The sequence below is a fragment of the Mercenaria mercenaria genome, chromosome 9 (genome assembly GCF_021730395.1).
Source record: "Mercenaria mercenaria strain notata chromosome 9, MADL_Memer_1, whole genome shotgun sequence".
In the NCBI taxonomy this organism is placed as follows: Eukaryota; Metazoa; Mollusca; class Bivalvia; order Venerida; family Veneridae; genus Mercenaria; species Mercenaria mercenaria.
The window spans coordinates 36414880-36439430 of record NC_069369.1 but is presented as its reverse complement, the minus strand read 5'-3'; the positions used below and the strand labels follow the sequence as shown (position 1 = coordinate 36439430).

Here is a 24551-nt window from a genome sequence, read left to right as displayed (position 1 = left end):
ATATTCATAGTTCAAATCATCCATGCTAAATAATACGTACGATATGTTTGCTTTCTCACTGTCTAACATGTTCGAAATGATTTATCGATTTTTAAACAAACTCTGAAGTTTAGTAGGTTGTAGCATTCTCTAGGTCAATGGTATTTTTATTACCTTCTGTAGTCAGTCATTATCTATTGTAAAAAAACTCTTTTAACCAAAGTGGAAAATTCAGGTACTGAAATGCAGCTTTCTAAAGTTAGAATTCTCGATGTCATTTGTCAGACATACCTTGTAAATAAATAATATTATTACAAAATTAATACTGCTATTTCTTTTGTTGCACTTTGCGGACTTATGATAAAGTTATTATGTGCATCTGTTCACAACGAAGCACTGACCCTGAGGACTATGTATGGGAAAATATAAGAGTGAACTAAGTATTGACTGAAAAGGGCAATATTATTTTGCCGAACAGTACCTTAAACAAATATATATTTTCACATATCTGGGCTTAAAAATACCCCCTTACAAAAATATATATTTTTCACATATCTGGGCGAAAAATACCGCCATTGCAAAACAAAACATTAAAAAAAAAATATATATTTTCACATGTCTGGGCAGAAATACCGCCGAAAAATACCTAACAAATTTATATTTTCACATATCTGGGCGAAACATACCGTCCTTAACAAATAGATATGTTCTCAAATCTGAATGGAGTTACAGTCAATACCATAACAAATATATATATTCACATATTAGGGCGGATATAACCGCCGAAAGCATATCAAGAAATGTAGATGAATTAGCATATTAAAAGAAATCTTTCAAAATTAGAAAATTGTCACTTGAAAGAGGAGGCGGAATGGCATGTGGTGGTAAGATAAAACCAGAAATTAGCCAAATTAAAATTAAAGAAAGAAGCGTGCTATTCACTCTTGAATGCTGACGAAGAAGGAAGATGCAGTTTCACGATTGGTTCAACGGTATAAAAGGAATTCATTGATTGGCTTTTACCGTAGTATATAAATTAACATATTTCACCGATTTGCTCCAAATGTACAACAATGACATAAATAATTTTATCTACCTATAAAATTCATATATATATGAGCAGTACAATTCCTGTAAATGAGCACTACGTAAGCGCCCAGGCCCCTCTCGCACACCATACCTATAGTTCGGACTTCTTTAATGTGTAAAGGCATGTGCACAAAAATGACAAATTTTGCCAACACTTGGTAAATTGTAATGGTGTTTTTTAGAAAAGTAATAAACGGAAATAGAAAAATAGCTCTCAGCTCATTTACACGGATAGTTTAGCTTTATTATGTATGTTATAGTTTTTCGCAGTTATGCACGATGACATAGAATACTTACCCCGAAAATTGTGACACGAACATACTGATAACTTTTCCCACTTTACTTTTTAAATTAAAGTAAGAGTTCAGCACTTCATGGTTTTGATGTATTGTCACATTGGAATAACGTTTGTTTTACAGTAACTTCGAAATTAACCAGAAATAATATCATGTACCCCACCCACGTAATTCATAATTTCAAAATAGCATAGGCCTTAATATCCCTTTCCACTCCCCGATCCCCCACCCCCACACCAAATAAAAAACAAAAAAAACTTAATTTACTTTTCTTGTTCCGTAGTATACAATCACCAGAGCCGCCAAACCAGATACCCATATCCCCCAGTACATTACCCCTCCCACCAAAGAATTTAGATCAGACCTTCTCTAAGGATATTTTACTACCAACTGAATATAACTGCCTTTGAAATACACCCTGAAACCACAGTCGGCCGCTTCAGGTGTGTTAGTTTCTATTCAGTCCTACCAAAATGTCCGAGAAGGTTACTAAAATCTAGCAGGGGCTATTCAGCTAGGCAAATAATCTGTAACTGTTAATATCCCATAAATCTCCATGGCCTGCTGTGCTGGCCGACATCCTCACGTTAATTACCTGCTATTTGACCTTATCTTACATGAATTACTGACCACAAGTTTTATGCCTTTTTACTAATCAGCAGAAATTTATAGAAGTCTTATATTGTTGTCTACAAAGCAGGGAATGTTTTTTTTCATCATTTCCAAAGAGCTATAAAATAAATTTAATCATATTTTTTACAGGTGAGTAATAATACATTTTTTGTTTTTATCAGTTTTGTTCTTGAAACAAAATTTATCTGGAAAAACAATTAGAAGTACAGCACAGTTATTTTCGAGAAAGTTTTTATTATTATTATTATTATACACAATAAAACTAAGAAAATTAGTATTAGTCCCTACCTGTTTCACTAGAGGGTTTATAGTTTTACTACTTCTATCAGTTTGTCTGTCCATGCTTGAATACGAATCGGTACTTATGCTGCTACAGGAACGATACATAATATTGATTCAATTTATTCGCTAATTCTTATTTAGTGATTAAAACTTCTTTTAGGTGACTTAATTCCGTCTACAAGAATGTCCTTTTAATTGTTTCAATAAGTGTACAAAAAACAGAATAATGCAATTTTGATGAACTTTCTTATATGTTATGAAAAACATCAGGTGAAGATGCATGCATTTTGTTTTTACCTAGTTATGCAAATGTAAGAAACTGTAGTCTGAATGACTTAATAAGAAGTACTGGTAGGTTATTGTAACTTGCATTACTGATAGGAGGCACATCATATAATTTTTGCAATTTTTGTACCTTGTCACGAGAAAACTTAATAAAACAGCTCTTGCAATAAATTGAAAAGCATTAGAGGTAGATCAATTAAGGGACTTTTTTTACAGAATGAATACACACATAAGGCATTTGACCATTCCTGTGGGAAAGTTATGAAATTATGCGATAATTTTAAAAAGAAGTATTTTGGTTGTATAAAAATAGGGGATATTGAGAAGATAGTGACATTTATGCTCCCAAGTATTTTGTACTTAAAGAAAAATTCAGTTTCATTTTTGCGTGTAAGTAAAAAACTGTGTAACTACTAAAGATATTCAATTTAAACTTCAAACATGTCTTCAATATCATAATGTAACGTCACTGGCTATGTCCCGTAACTCTGACTTTTAGCAGAATTATGCCCTTTTTGTACTTAGAAAATTCTGGTTAAAATTTTGCATCAAAGTACATATCTCTGTAACTACTAAAGTACTTATAGTACCGTGATATTTACATACAACATAGTCTAATGCAGTTATTTGTCTATAAATGTTTCTTCTCCACTTACAACATGCTTTTTAGGTCCACTATTCAGAGAATAGGGGGGCTATACTACTCCCTCTGGCGTCGGCATGACCCTTCTTGGTTAAAGTTTTTCGGCAGCCTTTGTTTTTTCTGTCATAACTTTGTTACTATTGATTATATCTTACTGTAACTTCACATAAACATTGTCCATTATACAAACAAAGTATGTGTAGGGGCTGAGCCCATTATAAATACCCAAGGTCAAGGTCACCCAGGTCTTATACTTGGGTTATTTTAAGGTTAAAGGTTTTTGGCAACCTTTGTTTTTCTGTCATATCTTTGTTACTTTTGCTTATATCATACTGTAAGTTCACATACACATTGTCCAGCACACAAACAAAGTATGTGCAGGGGCTGGGCCCATCATACCCAAGGTCAAGGTTACCAAGAAGTTATACTTTGAATTATTTCTTGTTAACTTCGTTTATAGACATATCTTTGGTACTTTTAAAATGTAATCTACAGATTGAAATTAAAAATATTTGTTTATAATCATCTGCATGTGTGGCTACATACCCATAACTGTAAATGTGATTTTGACAGAATTATACCCCTTTTGTACTTAAACTTTTTTTGCAATCTTCGCTTTCTGGATATAATTTTAATGCAATATAAGATATAGACTTGAAACTTAAAATGTATCTTTATCATCATCATCTGCACGTGTGGTAACAATCCCCATAACTCTGATTTGTATTTTTGACTTATTATGCCCCTTTTACACTTAAATTTTTTACAAAACTTTGTTTTTCTGGATATAACTTTGGTTACTATATAAGATAGTGACTTGAAACTCAAAACATATCTTTATCATCATCATCTGCATGTGTTGTAACAATCCTAATAACTCAGATTTGTGTATTTGGTGGAATTATGCTCCTTGGTGTATCTTCCTTTTGAAGTAGGCCTCTTATCAGACATATATTCATTTTACTGTCATATTCCCCGAATAGTGGAGCGTGCTGTCTTATGGACAACTCTTGTTTGTTGGTTACTGTAACATGCGATGTACAGAATGAGGAACATACTATCAAATTAAAAAAATGTGTATTTCTGGCACGTGCAAAGAGCGTCTTACCATGAATTGTTTGAAAGAATACGCTTTTTCCTTGTGCCTAGTTAGTGTCAACATTACTTGTATGAACCACATCTTGCACAATAGTACAACTATGGGCAGTTCTGTCTTTATTTCTAAATGTACCTTTAAATTGATAGCGAACAGATCTTGGGTGAAGCGATAAAAATCGGGATCGATCCATTTTCGTTAACATGCGATATACCGAATGATATATTTACTGTCGACTTGAAAATTGTGTCCTACGGTCCGTGCCATTATCAGACAGTTCTTTTTAAATGTTATGTTTGATCGATTCCCAATTTAGGCAGTGCTTTTTTCATATAATCATGACATGATTGTTTTCTTTTCTAAAGGTCAAGTAACACTTAGATTAACCTACAGCATGTTACCATATATTTTTTCTGTGAAATTTTAGTTGTCTCTTCATAGAAAACAGTAAAAGACCTGGCTCCGCTACTATTCAAATTCTTTTGTGTGTTATGCAACCCATGATTACAATAGGCAACAGCTGTAACGACCACGTGCAACACTTTAGCACGCAAAACCACAGGTATTTAATATAGAATTTTATATAAAATAGACTTAATTTTGACAGTCACTGTTCATAGTTAGGATTTTCATGCTTTTTCAGTGACAATTCAAGATTAAAAGGTAGCACGGGAGCAGGGCTTTAACTGTTACCTATTGTATCATGGGTTTCATACTACAGAAGACATTTCTCTGTTTTGCAATATCATTGAAATAAAATACAACATGCTATATTTCAGATTTATAATTTAAACTTTTAAAAAGCAACGCTAAATATGTTCTGAGCAAATAAAGGCCAATTCATCAGAATTTTATAACTTTCTAGGTAAAATAAATGCTGTTTGTAATTATTACATTCAAAGTATTACTGGGCCTTTAAACTATAACTCCAATATGAACTGCTAATTGTAAAGATTAATTTTATTAACTTTCATAGGTTCATATGTATTACTTGAATTTCAAGTGTGTGAAATTTCCTTCAACATTTCATTCAAAATACAACAATTGTATCTTTTTCTTGATTCCTCATGCAATAAAACCACCTGACCTAATGTTCATCTCAATATTATAAGCTGGCCAAGAGAAGAGTGCTGGTAATTTGATAGGGCTATTAAAAGCCAATCTAAAGATGCTATTTGTAACTCTCTGGCATTCCATGTTATTATAATTTCACGCCAATCATTAACCCTCTGACCAGAAATTCTGGGAGAAATTGAAATCTTGGACATTTTAGTAGGACTGTATTATGATCTGAGCTGACTGTTAATTTTTAGCTCACCTGAGCAATGCTCAGGTGAGTTTTTCTGATCGCTCGATGTCCGGCGTCCGTCGTCCGTCGTCTGTCGTCTGTCGTCTGTCAACATTTAGCTTGTGTATGCGATAGAGGCTGTATTTTTCAATTAATCTTCATGAATATTGGTCAGAATGATAACCTTGATGAAATCTAGGCCGAGTTCGAAAATGGGTCATCTTCGGTCAAAAACTAGGTCACTAGGTCAAATCAAAGAAAACCCTTGTGTATGCGATAGAGGCTGTATTTTTCACTCCTTCTTCATGAATATTGGTCAGAATGATAACTTTGATGAAATCTAGGCCGAGTTCGAAAATGGGTCATCTCGGGTCCAAAACTAGGTCACTAGGTCAAATCAAAGAAAAACCTTGTGTATGCGATAGAGGTGGTATTTTTCAATTAATCTTCATGAATATTGGTCAGAATGATAACCTTGATGAAATCTAAGCCGATGTTCGAAAATGGGTCATCTCGGGTCAAAAACTAGGTCACTAGGTCAAACAAGAGAAAAACCTTGTGTATGCAATAGAGGCTGTATTTTCAATTCTTCTTCATGAATATTGGTCAGAATGATAACCTTGATGAAATCTAGGCCGAGTTCGAAAATGGGTCATCTCGGGTCAAAAACTAGGTCACTAGGTCAAATCAAAGAAAAACCTTGTGTATGCGATAGAGGTGGTATTTTTCAATTAATCTTCTGAATATTGGTCAGAATGATAACCTTGATGAAATCTAAGCCGAGTTCGAAAATGGGTCATCTCGGGTCCAAAACTAGGTCACTAGGTCAAATCAAAGAAAAACCTTGTGTATGCAATAGAGGCTGTATTTTTCAATTCTTCTTCATGAATATTAGTCAGAATGATAACCTTGATGAAATCTAGGCCGAGTTCGAAAAATGGGTCATCTCGGGTCAATAAACTAGGTCACTAGGTCAAATCAAAGAAAAACCTTGTGTATGCGATAGAGGCTGTATTTTTCAATTGATCTTCATGAATTTTGGTCAGAATGATGCCTTGATGAAATCTAGCCGAGTTCGAAAATGGGTCATCTCGGGTCAAAACTAGGTCACTAGTTCAAATCAAAGAAAAACCTTGTGTATGCGATAGAGGCGGTATTTTTCAATTGATCTTCATGAATTTTGGTCAGAATGATTGCCTTGATGAAATTTAGGCCGAGTTCGAAAATGGGTCATCTGGGGTCAAAAACTAGGTCACTAGGTCGTATCACGTAAAAACCTTGTGTATGCGATAGAGGCTGTATTTTTCAATTGATCTTCATGAATTTTTGGTCAGAATGATTGCCTTGATGAAAATTTAGACCAAGTTCGAAAATGGGTCATCTGGGTTCAAAAACTAGGTCACTAGGTCAAATCAAAGAAAAACCTTGTGTATGCAATAGAGGCTGTATTTTTCAACTGATCTTCATGAAATTTAGCCAGAATGATTACCTTGATAAAATCTAGGTGATTCGAAAATGGGTCATCTGGGGTCAAAAACTAGGTCACTAGGTCAAATCGAAGAAAAACATTGTGTATGCAATAGAGGATGTATTTTTCAATTGATCTTCATGAAATTTGGTCAGAGTGATTGCCTTGATGAAAACTAGGTCGGTTTTGAATATGGATTATCTGAGGTCAAAAGCTAGGTCACTAGGTCAAATTAAAGAAAAATCTTGTGTATGCGATTAGAGACTGTTTTTTTTCAGTTGATATTTATGAAATTTGGTCAGGTTGATTGCCTTAATGAAATCTAGGTTGATTTTGAATATGGGTCATCTAGGGTCAAAAACTAGGTCATATCTAAGAAAATGCTTGTTTTATCGCAAGAGACCAATTTTTTTGTCCAATCTTAATGAAAATTGGTCAGAATATTTGTTTCCATGAAATCACTAAGTCAAACATGTTTTACACTGTTATGGAGTGTTTCTTAGGTGAGCGACCTAGGGCCATCTTGGCCCTCTTGTTTTTTATCTTAGCTACATCCTGGGCGGAGTGCTGAGCTTTTAATGACGTTTTGACAACGAGTGCCTGTATGACCTGGCCGATCGTAAATTTTATCTTTTAAAATAACAGATGCGTTTTTTAGCTCACCTGAGCAATGCTCAGGTGAGTTTTTCTGATCGCTCGATGTCCGGCGTCTGTCGTCCGTCGTCTGTCGTCTGTCGTCTGTCGTCTGTCAACATTTAGCTTGTGTATGCGATAGAGGCTGTATTTTTCAATTAATCTTCATGAATGTTGGTCAGAATGATAACCTTGATGAAATCTAGGCCGAGTTCGAAAATGGGTCATCTCGGGTCAAAAACTAGGTCACTAGGTCAAATCAAAGAAAAACCTTGTGTATGCGATAGAGGCTGTATTTTTCAATTAATCTTCATGAATATTGGTCAGAATGATAACTTGATAAAATCTAGGCCGAGTTCGAAATGGGTCATCTCGGGTCAAAAACTAGGTCACTAGGTCAATCAAAGAAAAACCTTGTGTATGCGATAGAGGCTGTATTTTTTAATTGATCTTCATGAATATTGGTCAGAATGATTGCCTTGATGAAATCTAGGCCGAGTTCGAAAATGGGTCATCTCGGGTCAAAAACTAGGTCACTAGGTCAAATCAAAGAAAAACTTGTGTATGCGATAGAGGCTGTATTTTTCAATTATTCTTCATGAATATTGGTCAGAATGATAACCTTGATGAAATCTAGGCGAGTTCGAAAATGGGTCACCTCGGGTCAAAAACTAGGTCACTAGGTCAAATCAAAGAAAAAAACCCTTTTGTATGCGATAGAGGCGGTTTTTTTCAATTGATCTTCATGAATTTTGGTCAGAATGATGACCTTGATGAAATTTAGACCAAGTTCGAAATGGGTCATCTGGGTTCAAAAACTAGGTCACTAGGTCAAACAAAGAAAAACCTTGTGTATGCAATAGAGGCTGTATTTTTCAACTGATCTTCATGAAATTTAGCCAGAATGATTACCTTGATAAAATCTAGGCCGTGTTCGAAAATGGGTCATCTGGGGTCAAAAACTAGGTCACTAGGTCAAATCGAAGAAAAACATTGTGTATGCAATAGAGGATGTATTTTTCAATTGATCTTCATGAAATTTGGTCAGAGTGATTGCCTTGATGAAATCTAGGTCGAGTTTGAATATGGGTTATCTGAGATCAAAAACTAGGTCACTAGGTCAAATTAAAGAAAAATCTTGTGTATGCGATAGAGACTGTTTTTTCTTCAATTGATTTTTATGAAATTTGGTCAGGACGATTGCTTAATGAAATCTAGGTCGAATTTGATATGGGTTATCTGAGGTCAAAAACTAGGTCACTTGGTCAAATCAAAGAAAAAACTTGTGTATGTGATAGAGGCTGTATTTTTCAATTGATCTTCATGGATTTTGGTCAGAATGATTGCCTTGATAAAATCTAGGTTGAGTTTGAACATTGGTCACCTAGGGTCAAAAACTAGGTCATATCTAAGAAAATGCTTGTTTTATCGCAAGAGACCAATTTTTTGGTCCAATCATAATGAAAATTGGTCAGAATATTTGTTTCCATGAAATCACTAGGTCAAACATGTTTTACACTGTTATGGTGTGTTTCTTAGGTGAGCGACCTAGGGCCATCTTGGCCCTCTTGTCTATTAATATACCTCGCGTAATATCAATAACATCACAACGAGATATGGTAAATGATTTAAATGAACTGGCACAATACAAAATTTAAACGTGCTAGTCATAGCTTTGTAAAAACATCACTTGCGTTAGTAATGCTTTTTAATGACCGTAAATATGATACGCCCTCTTGAAATTATTCCGTAAGCGTATATAACCTTATCGAATTGTTTTAAGGTGTTAAAACATGGTTCTGCTATAAATTATTTCTTAATTCTTGAATGATCGTTTACAATACATCCATTAAGCATTATAGAAATGTGTCATGTATGTACTTCGGCGTAAAGTTCAAATAGAAATAGTACCATATAAAATTGCAGCATATCATAAAAAGGTAATAAACAGGATATTCATAAATTCTAACACTATTAGAAAAAAAAGCAGTGGTGTACAATCAGTTTCACAAATCAAATCATTACAGGAGTATCTGAATAAGTTAAGGCAGATGTACAACACCATTTTCATTGATATCCAGACATGTTAAAGGCTGCCAGACACACACAAGGAAACAAAAAGACTTGTTTACATATTGTTACATCCCTGTTGGCAATGCCTATCTTATTATATTTGATACATTTTTGTAACTGCCTCTCATTAATATAAAAGTACATGTATCTAAATCGTGGCTTTCTTCTCTATATTTCAGTTTTACATTTGCATTTGATAGGTATAGAGATATTTCATTATTTGATAAATAAATCTATATTTGCGCAGTCAGGATGGGAAAGAACTTGCATTTCTAATAAATTTCGTCAAACTATGTTCTTGTCAATGCAAATCTTTGACAAATGCAGTTGATATCATTCCTTTGGCAAAGTATGTTTAGTAAGTTAATACTTATGCTAGAAGTGATAGGAAAATAAAACAAGTACTGATCAATTGTTTTTTGTGCAAGGGAGACTATCAAAACCGGCACCTCCGTTATTAAACCTCGTTCACCTCCCTTTAGTAAAAAATCGTATATTGCCCGTGTATTTTCCATACCCGACCGTCCTTCTGTATATTATGGTTATGAACCAATAAAAAATGTTCTTTTATATAGTTACAATAGTAGGTGCTCAAAATAGGCCATAGACTAGTACTTATTCCGTTGGCGACTATTGTAATCACAGTATACATTTAAAACGAACACGGTGACCTACACCATTTCTAACTCATTCCATAGGCATTCGGCATATTTCTTTGGTCAATAATGATGCTATATATGGTAAAACATCTATTGACAGTCCAGGACCTAAAAATAAATCCAGCTTCCATTTACTACATATTAATCAATTAAAGGTGAATAAGTCGACAGTGTTGCATTTCACGGCGACTCTAAAGATATTTTTTAAAAAAAACTAGCTGACCGTGGAGGCGGCCGTTTTTGTGTCCTTATGACATTTATTGTTATTTCTCACTTTTAAAATTTATATCTAGAAGTAGGTTAAATGCACAGATTTGTTTTACGTTTCGATGGCAGCAGAATGGCTGCCACTTAAATGAAATGTTGAAATGTGTTTAATTTCACATCTTTACGATGACGATCTTGAAAATCTTTAAATGCCTTAAATGGTTTATGGAGACCTTTTAGACACAATGAACACTAGAAAAACATTGTCTTTCTCTCAAAGCGCATCTTGGAAGAATACGAAAACAAGAATATAACTAATTAAACATTTTTACCTCATTTATTTACAAAATAGCATCATAGCTGCCGAATTTTACTGGTGATCATGTCTAGAGAGATACTGAGGTATGTCTTTCGTCTTAATCTCGGAAATTAATGATAAACTGACAATTTTAGAAACAACATAATGTTCTGCAGACGTTAAAATAAATGATGTTAAACGTTTTCGACAGCTTGCGAAATATCTCTAAATGCAGCATTGGTGACCGTCCAATACGAACATCAAGTTTTTGCAGCAATTCGTCTTTTAACTGAAGGTGTACTGCAGTCCATCGTGTCCTCGGACATAAACGTTGAACTTTTATAAAGTTTTAAATTAGTAAAAGAGTCTTCCAACCAGTCTAGAAATCTGGGATCAAACGAAATTTCACTTTCACCTACTTTTACTTTTTGTCCGTTTACTTGAGTTATTGAGTTGTGCACATTTAGGTTATGTGTATTCAAGGTCACTGAATTTTGTATGTTGTTCTTTTTAAATTTGGCATGCGGGTGCGTTTCCTCGGCAAGAACGTATGTTTTGACGTTAGGTATGACGTCATCTTTGATATCCTTAAAGGACACTTCTTTACCCCAGTTTGGATTTTCTGGAAGTCTGTATGAGCATTTGATATTTTTATAAGATTCACCGGTTTCGTTGTTGTCTGTCTGTTTAACTACACTGGTTCCCCCATTGTGTTTATTATGAAGTGCTGAGCGCAGAATCCTCACGTGCTCGTCGCTCGACAGAGGGCGGGTTGTTTGTCTGTCGTCTGGCGCCGGAGACGGTGCGCTCACGTCAAACATTGGCGACCGAGTATGAATAATGTAATCTTCCGTGGTAGATTCATTCGGTTGAATAAACTTCTCTTGGTTCAGTTTTATTCTGCGCCGAAAAATTTTGAGCGATGCTTGCAACGAGTTCTGGCGTTTTTCGTTTTCTACGCAAATGTCCTTGTATGCAAGGAGACCCTTTAGTCCGTCCTTTCTTACAGAAATTGCACTTCCCCTAACTTCATAACCATTTGTATGTCCTAACTCAACATCACTGTTGTGTATAGCAGTCGCGTCTTTATTGTCAGTGATGGTTACAATCGGCGCTTTTTGCTTTCCAATAGTGTATTCATCCATCCGGAAACGCACTATTTTCGGTTTGGTTTTGTTGTCGACATTCGTTGCCGTTTTAGACCTGATCAGCGTGTTCCTCAGAGCGTCGTGCGGTTCTGTATGTGGCATTTTGTTGCTGTGCAAGAAATCGTTCGAACACTTAACGTGAAGACGGGTGCGTTTAGTTGAATGAGCGCGAGGACTTTTTACCGTTTTCAAACCATCCACTTGAATGTTGTTAAAATTATGAGCGTTATTTATTGATGCGTTGTCTATCTTATCCTGTATTGATGATGAAATATTAGTTCTTCTTGTAGTTGCAGATGAATTACTATCACTAGTTTTCTTAACTAATGTGTTACTCTTCACTGCTAGACCGACAATTTGCCGACGTAAATTTTCCTTCTCAACAGGGGACGTTACTCTTGAAGTATGGGGACTTGAGCAGGCAGTCGAAACCTGCAACATCTTGGCTGGCTTTCCCCTGAAAATATAATTCATAGTTAGTGTATGTATTTGATAAAGTAGTGCTCAAAAAGTAGATAATTTGGACGCAGGTACCCGACCGACCCGCAGATTCCCGAGCTTCCATCATTTGTAAGCGGTGACGATATAACATTACAACTAAAACAACGCGATACTAATGTAGGTACTCCTTTGATAACATTGCATTTTATAATTTTATACAAAAAATGTTCCTTTATTTAAATAAAGGTAGATCTGTCTGTTGTGATAAAAGAATATCGACCACCTTTAATAAATGTAAATGCGAGAGATTTTGTTTCAACATGTCTCTATATAGGCCCTATATATTATCTCAAAATACAAAAGTATATATACGCCTTTAACAAAAACTCTTTGTATTCAAATTGCTTGAGCTTCATATGGCATCATAATGTAGCATGAATCAACAGAAGAAGAAGAATTTGTGTACTTATTAATTAAACTGACAGTGTATAGTTTGGGATCACATGTATAAATTGAGCGGTAGAAATAACTTAATGTATGTTGGACTGAACTTAATTAATATTGAGTTGGGATTGAGATAAATAAACAGTGTCAAAATAAACGTATTTATATTTACTTGAATAAAAAATAAGGTAATAATTTAAGGACATTCACTGAAGAGAATATCGTCACCACATATTTAAAGCAATCAGTTTCTGACAAAATACAGGCATTATAAAGCATCTTAAAGACAGACGTCAAGATGATTTTTTGTTTTGTTTTAAAGAGAAAACCCGCAAACGTTCAATCCTTTTAAAACAGCGCTAAAGGAGTGGGTTTTTTTTTTTTTTTGTATGAAGAGAAAATTTGTAAAACTTTTAATCATTTTAAAACCTTTTAGTTTAAATGCCGAATTTTAATTACAGGCCTGCTTAACAGACAAACGGTGGCGGCAAACTAAGACGATGTTTCTCTTGATTCTCTACTATAGCACTGGCATATGCTTCATATACGTAAATTACAACTTCCCCGCATGAAACAGAGATAGATGAAGCCGAGACTTATTGATAAATACATACTGTAGTGCATGATCTTCGTTTAACCACTTTGTGTTGTTCTTTGCATCGATCTTTTTTTTTTTTTTTGACAAAATTCTTCCCGTAATGACAATCGGCAATTTCCGCGCGATAACGTATCCTCCGTATATGATTTCGGAATCTTTCGGCCATAGAAAATTTTCATATGAACCAAAGAATGCCGAACTCGCATACGAAGAATACCGTACACGAACGGAAATTGCCGATTGTCATCACGGTTCCACTACCTTAAAGGGTAAGGGAAGTCTGAAAATAAGTTAATTTTATATGAAAGCCATCATCAAGCCTTTCATAACGCTAAAGAGTTTTTAAAATCGGACAACTATTTAAAAAGATATGGCAGTTTAAAATTTAAGAAAATGGTTGATAACGGAGGCAGCCATTTTAGTGTGTTTATGACGTCATTTACACATTGCTGCTGAATACCTTAATTAGCAAATAACCTTTTAAAAGACTAATTTTCATATGTTTCTTGAGTATAAGGTGTAAAACATGATAATTTCTTTCATTAAAGCGGGGAAAAGTAGAGAAATTATTTTACAGTAATAAGTAAATGCAGTTCAAATGTGTATTTAGAAATTTAATAAATCTGCCATTTTGTTTTTTGTTGCTATGAAAACAAAATGGCAACCAAAACAATTTGACCAAATATTTAAATGCTCATAACTTTCTCATTTTTACTCCGATTTTGAAAATTCTTTCACTTCTTTAAATGATTTAAGACATCCCAGCTGACAAAATTAACATAAGAACAACGTTGCCTTTCCCTTTAAAAACTTATCTCTTAAATTCAATCTTGATAACTATTGTAGAGTTGTCGACCCAATTGATAACACTTATTACCTTTTAGTATGCCACGGATATTGTAGTGCAGCAAGATGCTGATTCGAAGAAAGTGCGGTCATGGTTACTTTTTTTTCTTGACGTGTAAATTATCCTCTATTCAGCAGTCTATATGTTTATTCGCATTTGTTCATAGACAAATTTTTTAACACTGCGTATTGATCCAAGAAATAATATTTTTCTTCTTATTTTTGAAAATTTTCAGTCAATTTTTAACACGATATCTTATTATATTTGAGATACGCCACGTTAAAAGCAACGCCGATTGCTTAGAATTTTTGAACGTCGAAAAAAGACATTTACTCAGGAAAAGATTGCCGTTTTGCAGAATAATGCTGTTTTGGCCGATTTTGGAAAAAAATATCCTGTAAGAATGACTGACAATTAAAAGAAAAAAAATCTATCTCAACAGAAAGCAGAATGCCTCATAGATGTCTGTGATTCCTTGGTAATTATTTTGAATCCGAAGTTTCCCCGTTTTACGATCCAAAATGCACCATTTTCATTCACGAAAATGTTAACTTAAGAAATCAGATAGTCAAGAAACAAATGTACGTTTAACGTGGCAACTTAAAAACAGTCGTGGCAGAGTCGTATAATCTTTTTTTTATATTATATTATACTTGTATTTTAAATTCGTATTCCTATACACTGTAACAAAACAGTATATCACACGCGTTTCAACTTTCATATCTCCGTATAAATCTGATCGTATCCTTAGATAATCCTTAATCAATCGGGCGATATACATATCAATCCATGAATTAATCCACTCGCTTACAAACAACATAATATATTAAATCCCTCTGACAAAAAATTTCAACAACGCGATTTTTGTTCGAAAGAATGGTACTTGAACTAAAGGGGGCTGTTGTAAAAAAAAACTAGCCGATACTTGTAAATCAATTTGGTATAAAGTTGAAGTATTATTATCAAAATATTTCATATTTGGAAGTACATATCGGCAATTTGATATCAAATGCGTAACCGAAGACAGATAGCCTATTGAGATAAGAAGAGACCCATTTACAATGTTTGTTTTGAAGACTTAAGAAATGCAAATAAATCTATTGCCTTATTGATTAAATAAAATTACCAATTTCGGCTACAGTTTAATTTTTTCGGGCCGGTTGAATAATAGAGGCCAGATATTTAAGACTAAGGTTGTGTTAGGTCATTTGAAAATTAAGGTATAAATTGTAGTTAGATTAAAAGACACGTGGAGATATGTAGGGTCGCGCAATTCTACTTGACTTAATAAACCGATAGCTTTTTTATTCAATTTGTCCATGACCGCGTATCATATTTTTTTCTTCATGCATGCGTGTTCTAACCGTAGTCAATAGTTTGTTTGTTTGTTTGCTTGTACGTCATGGCTAGAGAACACCAATTGTTTTCCCATAGACTTCCATTATAACATTATGACGTGTACGGCCTTCCATAAATCGAAACATTGTTCACATTTCTCTCAAGAACTATCTTAGTTCCACCAAAATATCGGACTAAAAATATATGAATAGTGATACTTTATTTAAGTAGTTTTCGTGTGAATGAGATGACCCCCTGTTTACATCGTGGCATGGCGGGAGAAATTCGTTGGATAAAACTTTTTTTCAATACACATAAAATATATAGCATTTTGTTTTGTCAAAATGTTAATAAAATACTGTAAATGCAGTAAAAAAATCATTTTTTAAAAAAAACCAATCACTTCTTGGGTTTGTTTTCATGACTGGTCAATCAGAACGGACAAACATCATCTTATACCCAGGTATACGCGTATCTTATTCCCAGTAAGTTCCCTGTACTTGTTTGAATTGGTGGTCTATGACCTCATGGGTTCAAATCTTTCATCAGCACTGCGGTAGTCATGCAGTTTGTCCATGCGCTTGGAGTCTGCACTAGTACCGAACAGTCCTGTTCTAACTTACAACTTCCCCACAAGAATCAGAAGTGGAGAAAGGATGACTTTGGACAAATTGTCTTCAGCAAAATGGTTACGATCTTTTGAGTTCAACCTGCCGAGCAAACTACCTTTTTATCCAAATGACTTTAAGTGCATGCATCATCACTGAGGAGTGCCAACTGATGTATTACGTCATTGATATTACTTCTACATGTATAATAAATTCGCCTTTCTCTGCAACTTTGATAATGTTTTGATCAAACCCCTTTAACATTGTTACTGACCTTTTTACATTTGTATGTATGTGTATTTAATCAGAGACCTAAATAATATATATGAGCCACGCCATGAGAAAACCAACATAGTGCGTTTGCGACCAGCATGGATCCTGACCAGCCTGCGCGGATGCGGATGCGCAGGCTGGTCAGGATCCATGCTGGTCGCAAACGCACTATGTTGGTTTTCTCATGGCGCGGCTCATATGTATTGTATTCCTCTTTGATTTGATTAATATTCAAAGCTATTTATAGTTAATCAGCCATGGTAATATATTTCACGCAGTACAATATACAGTCAAGCCTGTATGAATCAGCCAGACAAGGGAGCGATACAGCAGGTGGCTTCTTAAGACAAGTTGAAATTAGAAACAAAATATCAGTTTGAGAAATTATTTAACTGACTGCTTAAGGCAATAGGTTGCTTAATACAGGTTCCTGAGACAGGTTCATTTGAATGTGTAATTTTTCTGTACAGTACAGTATAAATGCCCCAACGAAAACCAGCGACCGACCTTAAACACAGTATTCTAAACTGTCTATATACATAAAGAGCTAAGTACCTGGCACGTTTTATTATCTCTAAGGAGCTATTTGATTTATTAATCTGTATATTTGATGTGAAATTCAACACCAACACTTAAGTTTAAAATTCTGTATTGTCGTAATAATTCAATAGATAGGTAAGTTACGGCAAAAAATTAACTCTAGCTTATTACGATACACCCACATTGTAACAAACGCGCTCCTCGTTGATCGATTTTCGGTTAAAACAAATATTTTAACAAGAAATAAATCAAGCAGGAAATTTACTTGAGGAATTAATAATCAAGAATACCTATTGATTCTCAGCGTGGGTACTATTTGTCTTCAAAAGTATCGGGATAATGATTTCCTTATATCGTTTTATTAGCGTCTAAAATATTTTTTAACAAAAATGAAATTAATCAGTTGGATAACGCACTTCTTCACATATCATTTTTAGCAAGTATTTTAATCTAAATTACAAACATATTTGAGTTAAAAGTTGTTAAAGTCAAAAAGTAATGGAATATCAGCCATGTATTTGCTTCCAATCTTGAGCCCCACAGTCCCAAGAAGTCCCAGGGTACAAACATTCGCAATCTTTTCTACTGCACAAAGCATGTTGGTGCCAGGACTGTCCTGTCCACCCCTCTCTCCCCCCCCCCCCCCCCCCTCCCCCAAATACAACAATGTCTGAAACAGACTGCGTTTTAAAATGTTTAGTTGTATTCAGTTTGAACAAATAAAAATACCCCCAGATTTGTAATGTATACACTGAAATAAGCACCTGTCTCTAAGGAAATGGACTATAATAAAGGAAGTTGATTGAAGTTACTGGTGGGAGAGGGTTCAGCTCTATCGCCTACACCCATAGCGTCTTTAGTCCAGAGAAAACGATAAAAATGGGTATTCACTCTCACAGAGATCTGAATAAGCCTTAGTCTAACGGTAGCATCTCAATACTTATGATCTGTTAAGACGGAATAGAAACTATGACTATCTCATTTTTGAAGATTATTCTTTACGCTTATAATGAAAACGAAAACAACAGAAAATACCCTAAACAAACAAACAAACAAACAAACAAATAAAGAAAAAGAAAAAAAAGGAAAAGACAAACTTATAAATATTCAGAATATTTGAAACTCTTACCTATTTCATCAATGTTATGAAACCCTTGATAATAATTATTCCATACATAGCAATGCAACATAGAATTTGTTTAAGTTTTTTATGCTACGCGTCCTTTTAAACATCACGAAATGTCAAAATAGTCTTACCAAAAAATCCCAAAGTCAATAGTTAATCGGTTGTTTTTCATTAAATAACGATTAAGATTATCGTGTATTAAATGTGTTATGTATAAATCCTTTTTTTCTCCCTGAGATCTATTTTGGACGAAAGGACATTTCAATCGTTATTATAAAACATATAGTCACAACCTTAACTTTTTTATATTACTTCTTTCAGCGACTGTCTCATATATATGTTTGAAAATATTGGAAGTACTATGTACAAACGCTCTGCTATAGACTTTTGCCTTTGGAAATTATTCCGTAAATGTATACGCATAAATATCAGACGTGCACAATTTATTGAACGACTTAAATAGAATAATATGCGAGACTCTGGCTTTTCATTCATTCAATTATAAAGTTCACATCAATTGGCTTCGATACTATACTACAGAAAAAATAAGAGTATTTCAACAATGTAAATAGAGTTCCGTTATTATGTAATGTACATGTATATAGGAGGTGAAAAACAAAGATCAACTGATTTTTTTTTGTTTATTTGACGGCGAAAAAATAAAGCTTTAGTGATTTGTATGCAATGTCGGAAATGACGCACATGTATGTATATATGTGATAATATTAATTTTCTGTTTTATAACTGTTTTTATATCTTTTATTTCTTCTCTTTGCAAGATGCTCTGGTTGTATATGTATGCCGTTTCTTGCTGCGAAATCACTTAACCTTTACCCTGCTACTAGTAAGTTTCTAAAATGGACTGGTCTATCATTCAGTTTGGGCAGTACCATTTATTATTCAAAGGGATGTTTACTGAAAATTTACTGACTGAATAGCGAACAGTGCAGACCATGATCAGAATGCACTGGTCGCAAAGACAGAATCACTTGCCACCAGCAGGCTAAAGGTTAAGTGATAGTTTATAAATGTGTTTTATGGTCCTTGTTATCTCTGGCTTTTTCATTTTATTATATAACATATCAAATGTACGCTTATTGTGAACTGTATTATTGTGGCTGGCTGAACAGAATAAACTTAAATGAAAAATTAACAATGAACAAAATTCCACTTTAAATAAGACTTAATTTATTATCAGCGTGCATTTTGCAAAACTATATTTTGTATTTTACATGTATTAGCTTTCAAGTTGTTCAAGTATTATAAATTATGAAAGCAAAGTATCCAGTTTCTATCTTTCATTTTCTGATCCAGATTTTTACTAAGCTCATAGTTTAGCTATCCTGTATAGCAATAATTCTTATTTTGTATAATAAAAAGTCCAATGATACTGAAAAAGCAACAAGGGGGAAAATATCACAATTTAATTCCACCCTATCTGCGATCGAGTAGCTTTAAATGTAGATTTTCATTCTAAGAACTATCGAGGGTAATTTACTTTAGAAGGGACACACATTATCTCCTACCGAACAGTGAATACCTTTCTTGAAGATCAAATCTAGATAAAATGTTTTCAAGGATGTTTGATTCAATGTCATTTTATACACATTGCTTATGCGCTTTCATTCAAATGTCATTAAGGGACGAAATTATTGAAATGGACTGAAAGAAATTTTCTTTCCTCCGTAAAATAATTAAAATCGTATATGACATGCATGCATTTTTCTTGTTTGGCAATGTTTTAGAGTATATCATTTGCATTAAATAAATCTATGATAATTCCAAATCAACATGGGTTACAGATCATCCTGAAGGATGATTAAATTACAGGTAGATTAAGGGTGGCGAACCCACCGCTCGATTCAGTTATAATGTCCTTATAAGTTGACAGGTTGTAATAAAATTAAAAAAAAGCGTCGAAAGCAGGAAAATGGATGCTTATCAGTACTTTCGTTCATCACGAAAGGAAAATCGCCGCTATGTAGAGTGTTGGTCAATATCAATAGCACCGTCAAGCATTTAAAAAGAAAAATACGAAAATCTTTATGATTACCTCCCTTTAATAGCCCGGTCTTCATAAAAATATATTTAGAACCTGGAAAAACCTTTTAACGGCAATGGAATCTTGAACATGCTTTTTGTCCAGATTCCTTTTTCACTAAGTTTTACATTACCATCGCACAAGTATACATGATCATTACATGATCTCCTGTGCATTGTTGTTTTTTTTTTCGGTTCTTGTGAGCAGTATGACATAACAGTTTGTTCTTCCTGCTTCTCAGGTTTCACCTAAGTTCAAAATAATCTTCAGTTTTGACAGTTTAGCATGCTAGATCGCGTGCTAATAAAAATGACGCAGAATAAGTAAAAAACAAAAAGAATTTAAAATATAACCAGTTAAGTATGGTTTTATTCACTGCTTGCTTATACCAGTATATATAACACTGAATTCAAGTTTTAATGTTTTCATGATTTTGGAGTTGTATCATTGATAAATTATCACACTTGAAATAAATCTTTACAGTAGTCATCACGATAATGTTCGTATTAAGTTTTTAAGTGTTTTATTTACAAAAAAATGCGTTTTCATTTGAATGGTACTTCAGTCAATTATTTCATACTTAGGTATTTCATTCATTATTACATGTAAAACACTTATTTTGCCTAGTACTTTTTTGACCCACGATAATCGATTGTCCGGTTATAGTTGATTAATTGGTTCATCCGATTGTGGACGTTAATGACAATTTCCCGATAAAACGTATTTGTCTTTTTTTAAGCCGAAATTTCACGAAACCATGTACAGAAATGTTATAAATAAGAGGAGTAATTTTAGCATTATATAGGTAACTTTAGACAACAGAGAACAAAGACATTTTTACAATGTAGTTTTCGAAATCTGTATGAACTCAAGGGAAACCCGCTCATATTAAGGATTTGAACAAAGAACACATAGACACCTATTATAGGAAACAGCACCCCACTCACCCCCCCCCCCCCCCCCCGCGTCCCACGTTTAATATGAGATAATATTATAAAATTAGCTCTTTAACTTAAAATCTTATTACATCCAAATTGTTTTAGAAGTGTCACCATTGATCATATAACACTATGGATGTCAATTAAAACATAACAACATATTCATGCATAACTTTTCCAGTCCGTAATGACAATCGGAGAATGCCGTATGTGAACAACCTTAAGCCAACAATACGAGATATTGATCAGAAACAAGAAATTTAAGCAACTGAAATGTCTCATTATTTTCACCATCTGCCAAATATGTTAGGTTGTTCATGTTCTAATTCAATTTTCTTCCCCGTCATCCTGTGCGTTACTTCTTAGCTCAAGAGTTTGAATTAAATTATTTAATTAAGCATTGATCATAAATGTGCGTATTTTTTTAATAATAATAATATATTGTTATACAATATTTATGCAAGAAAAATACTAATATTATAACAACATACCTTCATACTCCATTTTTATGTGTATTTTCCCACAGTTGTTTTGTGTATGTCAAGAACTGAAGTCTACTAATTGTATTATATAAACGTCAGTCTTTTCGCGTAATCGGATCAGACATATTGCGAAAGCTTCTATATTTTGATTTTTAATCCGAACAATCATACAAACAATGGTTTATGTCCGAACAAGTTCCTTTCCAATATTCACATGCAACATATAAATTACCCTTTTCTTTTTAATACGTTAAATGTCACACATGAAACGCCTTTGAATATTTGTTACCAAACTTGCGATTTTCCTGTTGTAACATCACAATAATGAGATTATCTTATCAACAGAATCGATGTCACACTTGAATGTCTATATTTTGTAAAATGAATTGCATTTTTTCCAGTAGCCGTATTATCGTCGCACTTGTATCTGTCACTTGTTGAATTCCTACAGATTTATCGATGATCATCAAATGTCGGTATAGTTTTAAGTGCTATTTGATCTTTTATTGTTTGGAAGCTATCAATCGATTGGTGGCCTTAAGTTCATGCTGAAAAATAACCATGTGTTTCTTGGCTTCGATCGAATGACAGGGAAAAAAATCGACCACAATTGCCGGCAAACCGCTTTGGAATGTTAGTAAATGTCCTTTATTAGCACATGTTTTTAAATCACACATCGAGGTTCGCTAGACAATGGAACTAAAGGTCTTTGAAGCCAGTAATGGAGATCAGGTTGTCGCCCAAATGGTCTTCGAACCCACGACCTCAGGATCTCGGATCCAACACAAAAACTGCTCCTCACCGATGATCATCATGACTCAGTTAATTCTCTGTCTGTTAGAAGCAGTATCTACACTGTGTTTCAAGGTAAATGTTATAATGTGGTTCCAGTGTTGGTAATTTTCGTGATAATGGTGCTTATTTCAAATAGTATTTTGTTCTCTATGTCGAGGAAGAGTGAAAATGATGTTACAAATCAAATAAAAGGAGTTGTCTAGAATTTTCCCAACTGTTTACTACACCAGTGTGCCTTCGTACAACCACTAAACTAAAGCTAGGAGCCTCCAGTCCAATCCTCATGGCTGCTGGTTCGAGCCTCGTCACGGATGTGCAATTCAGCCAATTCTTAGGAGGTTCCGGTCCTTGTCTTAGACACTTGGGGTCTTGTGGTCTTCCGCCGTCATTGCCCCTACCAACTAGAAAGTTGCCGAATGACCTTAATAGTCGGAGTGGTTTAGAACTGAGGAAATAAATAAATTGAATACGTTAATAGCGGTAAATGAACGTATAAAAGATGGATTACTTAATATCATGGTATACAGTACTATAAATTCAGTTAAGAAAGAAAATATTTTTTCCCCACATATCCATAAGTATAAACAATTAATTCTGTTTATTTGTTGTGTTGATGGGGGTTAACACCGCTTTTAATCATTATTTCAGGCGGTCATTATTCCTGGATTGACCGGTTGTCTGAATGTAATTAACTTTCGGATTCTCTAGATGAATCAGAGATGAAGACTGAAATATCTGAATCATAAATCCGCTCACCACAGATTGCATATACGTCTTGAACGAGATTCGAACATTCGGTCTCATGATTTGTAGATGTGCGTTGTCCATAACCGGGCCGGCTATTAATAAATTGTTTTGGCCTTATCGGGCTGCGGATTATCGAGCACTTAAAGCTGGCGTGTAATAAATCTGATACTATCCAAATATAAGTTTCACGGCCGATCATTAAGCACGATGATATATTTAACTGTATTGGTTTAATGGAAATATAGCTGTATAAACACTTAAAAGAATGCGGTTAAGAAATAGAAAAAACGTTACAAGTTCATATTAAAGGCAAGGAATATCTGATAAAAGTTAATTTTATATGAAAGCCATCCTCGAGCCTTTCATAACGCTGAAATAACTTTTAAAATCGGACAACTATTGAAAAAGATATGGCACTTTGAAATTTAAGAAAATGGCTGATCATGGAGGCATCCATTTTAGTGTGTTTATGACGTGATTTACACACTGCTGAATTCTTTATTTAGCAAATAACCTTTTAAACAGATAAATTTCATAAGTTTCTCGAATGTAAGATACATAACATGGTAATTTCTTTGTAAAAACACATTATCTTCTATGAAAACTTAAGTTGAATAGTTCTTTTTCGGCGACGCCGTCTAAATTCGTTTTCGTTACCTATGCCACGTGACTTCAGTTTGCAAATCAAACTACTTGATAACGCATTATAGATAATTTATCAAAATGGAAGATTTATGCAACACTCTGCCTGATTGGACGAGAGTGTCAATTTCTTTCACTCTGTTGATTGTGCTACGCTGAGTGAAATGTAGACAAAGCGTTTATCCTGAACGACGCTGTTCACAGTTTTAAAGCTAACTTTGACTCAGTATATTTAGCAAGAATATTGATATATCTCAAAATGATAAGTAAGTTTAATAAATATGATAAAAACCTGTTCAAATACCAACATATATCAAATTAAAGAAAGAGCTGAATACGGTCTGCGTATCACATGAATAAGGGTGTGATAAGAGTCTTTTATGTAGAGAAGTGCTTTTTAAAAGATTTTCCTTGTTACAATTGTCGTCTGTATATGAAAAAGTTTCTTGCTTTTGTGACTTATTCAGATTGCATATTAAAATGAGTACTTGTTTGCTTTGATATATTTGTTATAAATTATTTAACTGATTTATTATATATGAATATTTTTCTTTAGTATGGTATGCAAATATTGAACTCAGTTGAAATCTGTTTCATTATATACATGCTATATA

The 24551-nt window shown here is 34.0% G+C and overlaps 1 protein-coding gene across 4 annotated transcripts; it reads right to left on the bottom strand.

Annotated features, from left to right (window-relative positions):
* Window positions 1-10949: 10949 nt before the first annotated feature.
* Window positions 10950-22121, bottom strand: LOC128559475 (uncharacterized). 4 transcript variants are annotated; one of them, XM_053551222.1, is made up of 2 exons: window positions 21763-22121; window positions 10950-12534 (listed from the first exon to the last, which is right to left on the bottom strand). In XM_053551222.1, exon 2 carries the CDS (start codon window positions 12516-12518, stop codon window positions 11190-11192), a length of 1329 nt encoding a protein of 442 aa, XP_053407197.1. In that variant the 5' UTR covers window positions 12519-12534; window positions 21763-22121; the 3' UTR covers window positions 10950-11189. The 4 variants fall into 4 exon arrangements, with proteins under 4 accessions (XP_053407197.1, XP_053407196.1, XP_053407198.1 ...); XM_053551221.1 differs by lacking the exon at window positions 21763-22121 and adding an exon at window positions 18424-18573; XM_053551223.1 differs by lacking the exon at window positions 21763-22121 and adding an exon at window positions 18296-18435.
* Window positions 22122-24551: the final 2430 nt, after the last annotated feature.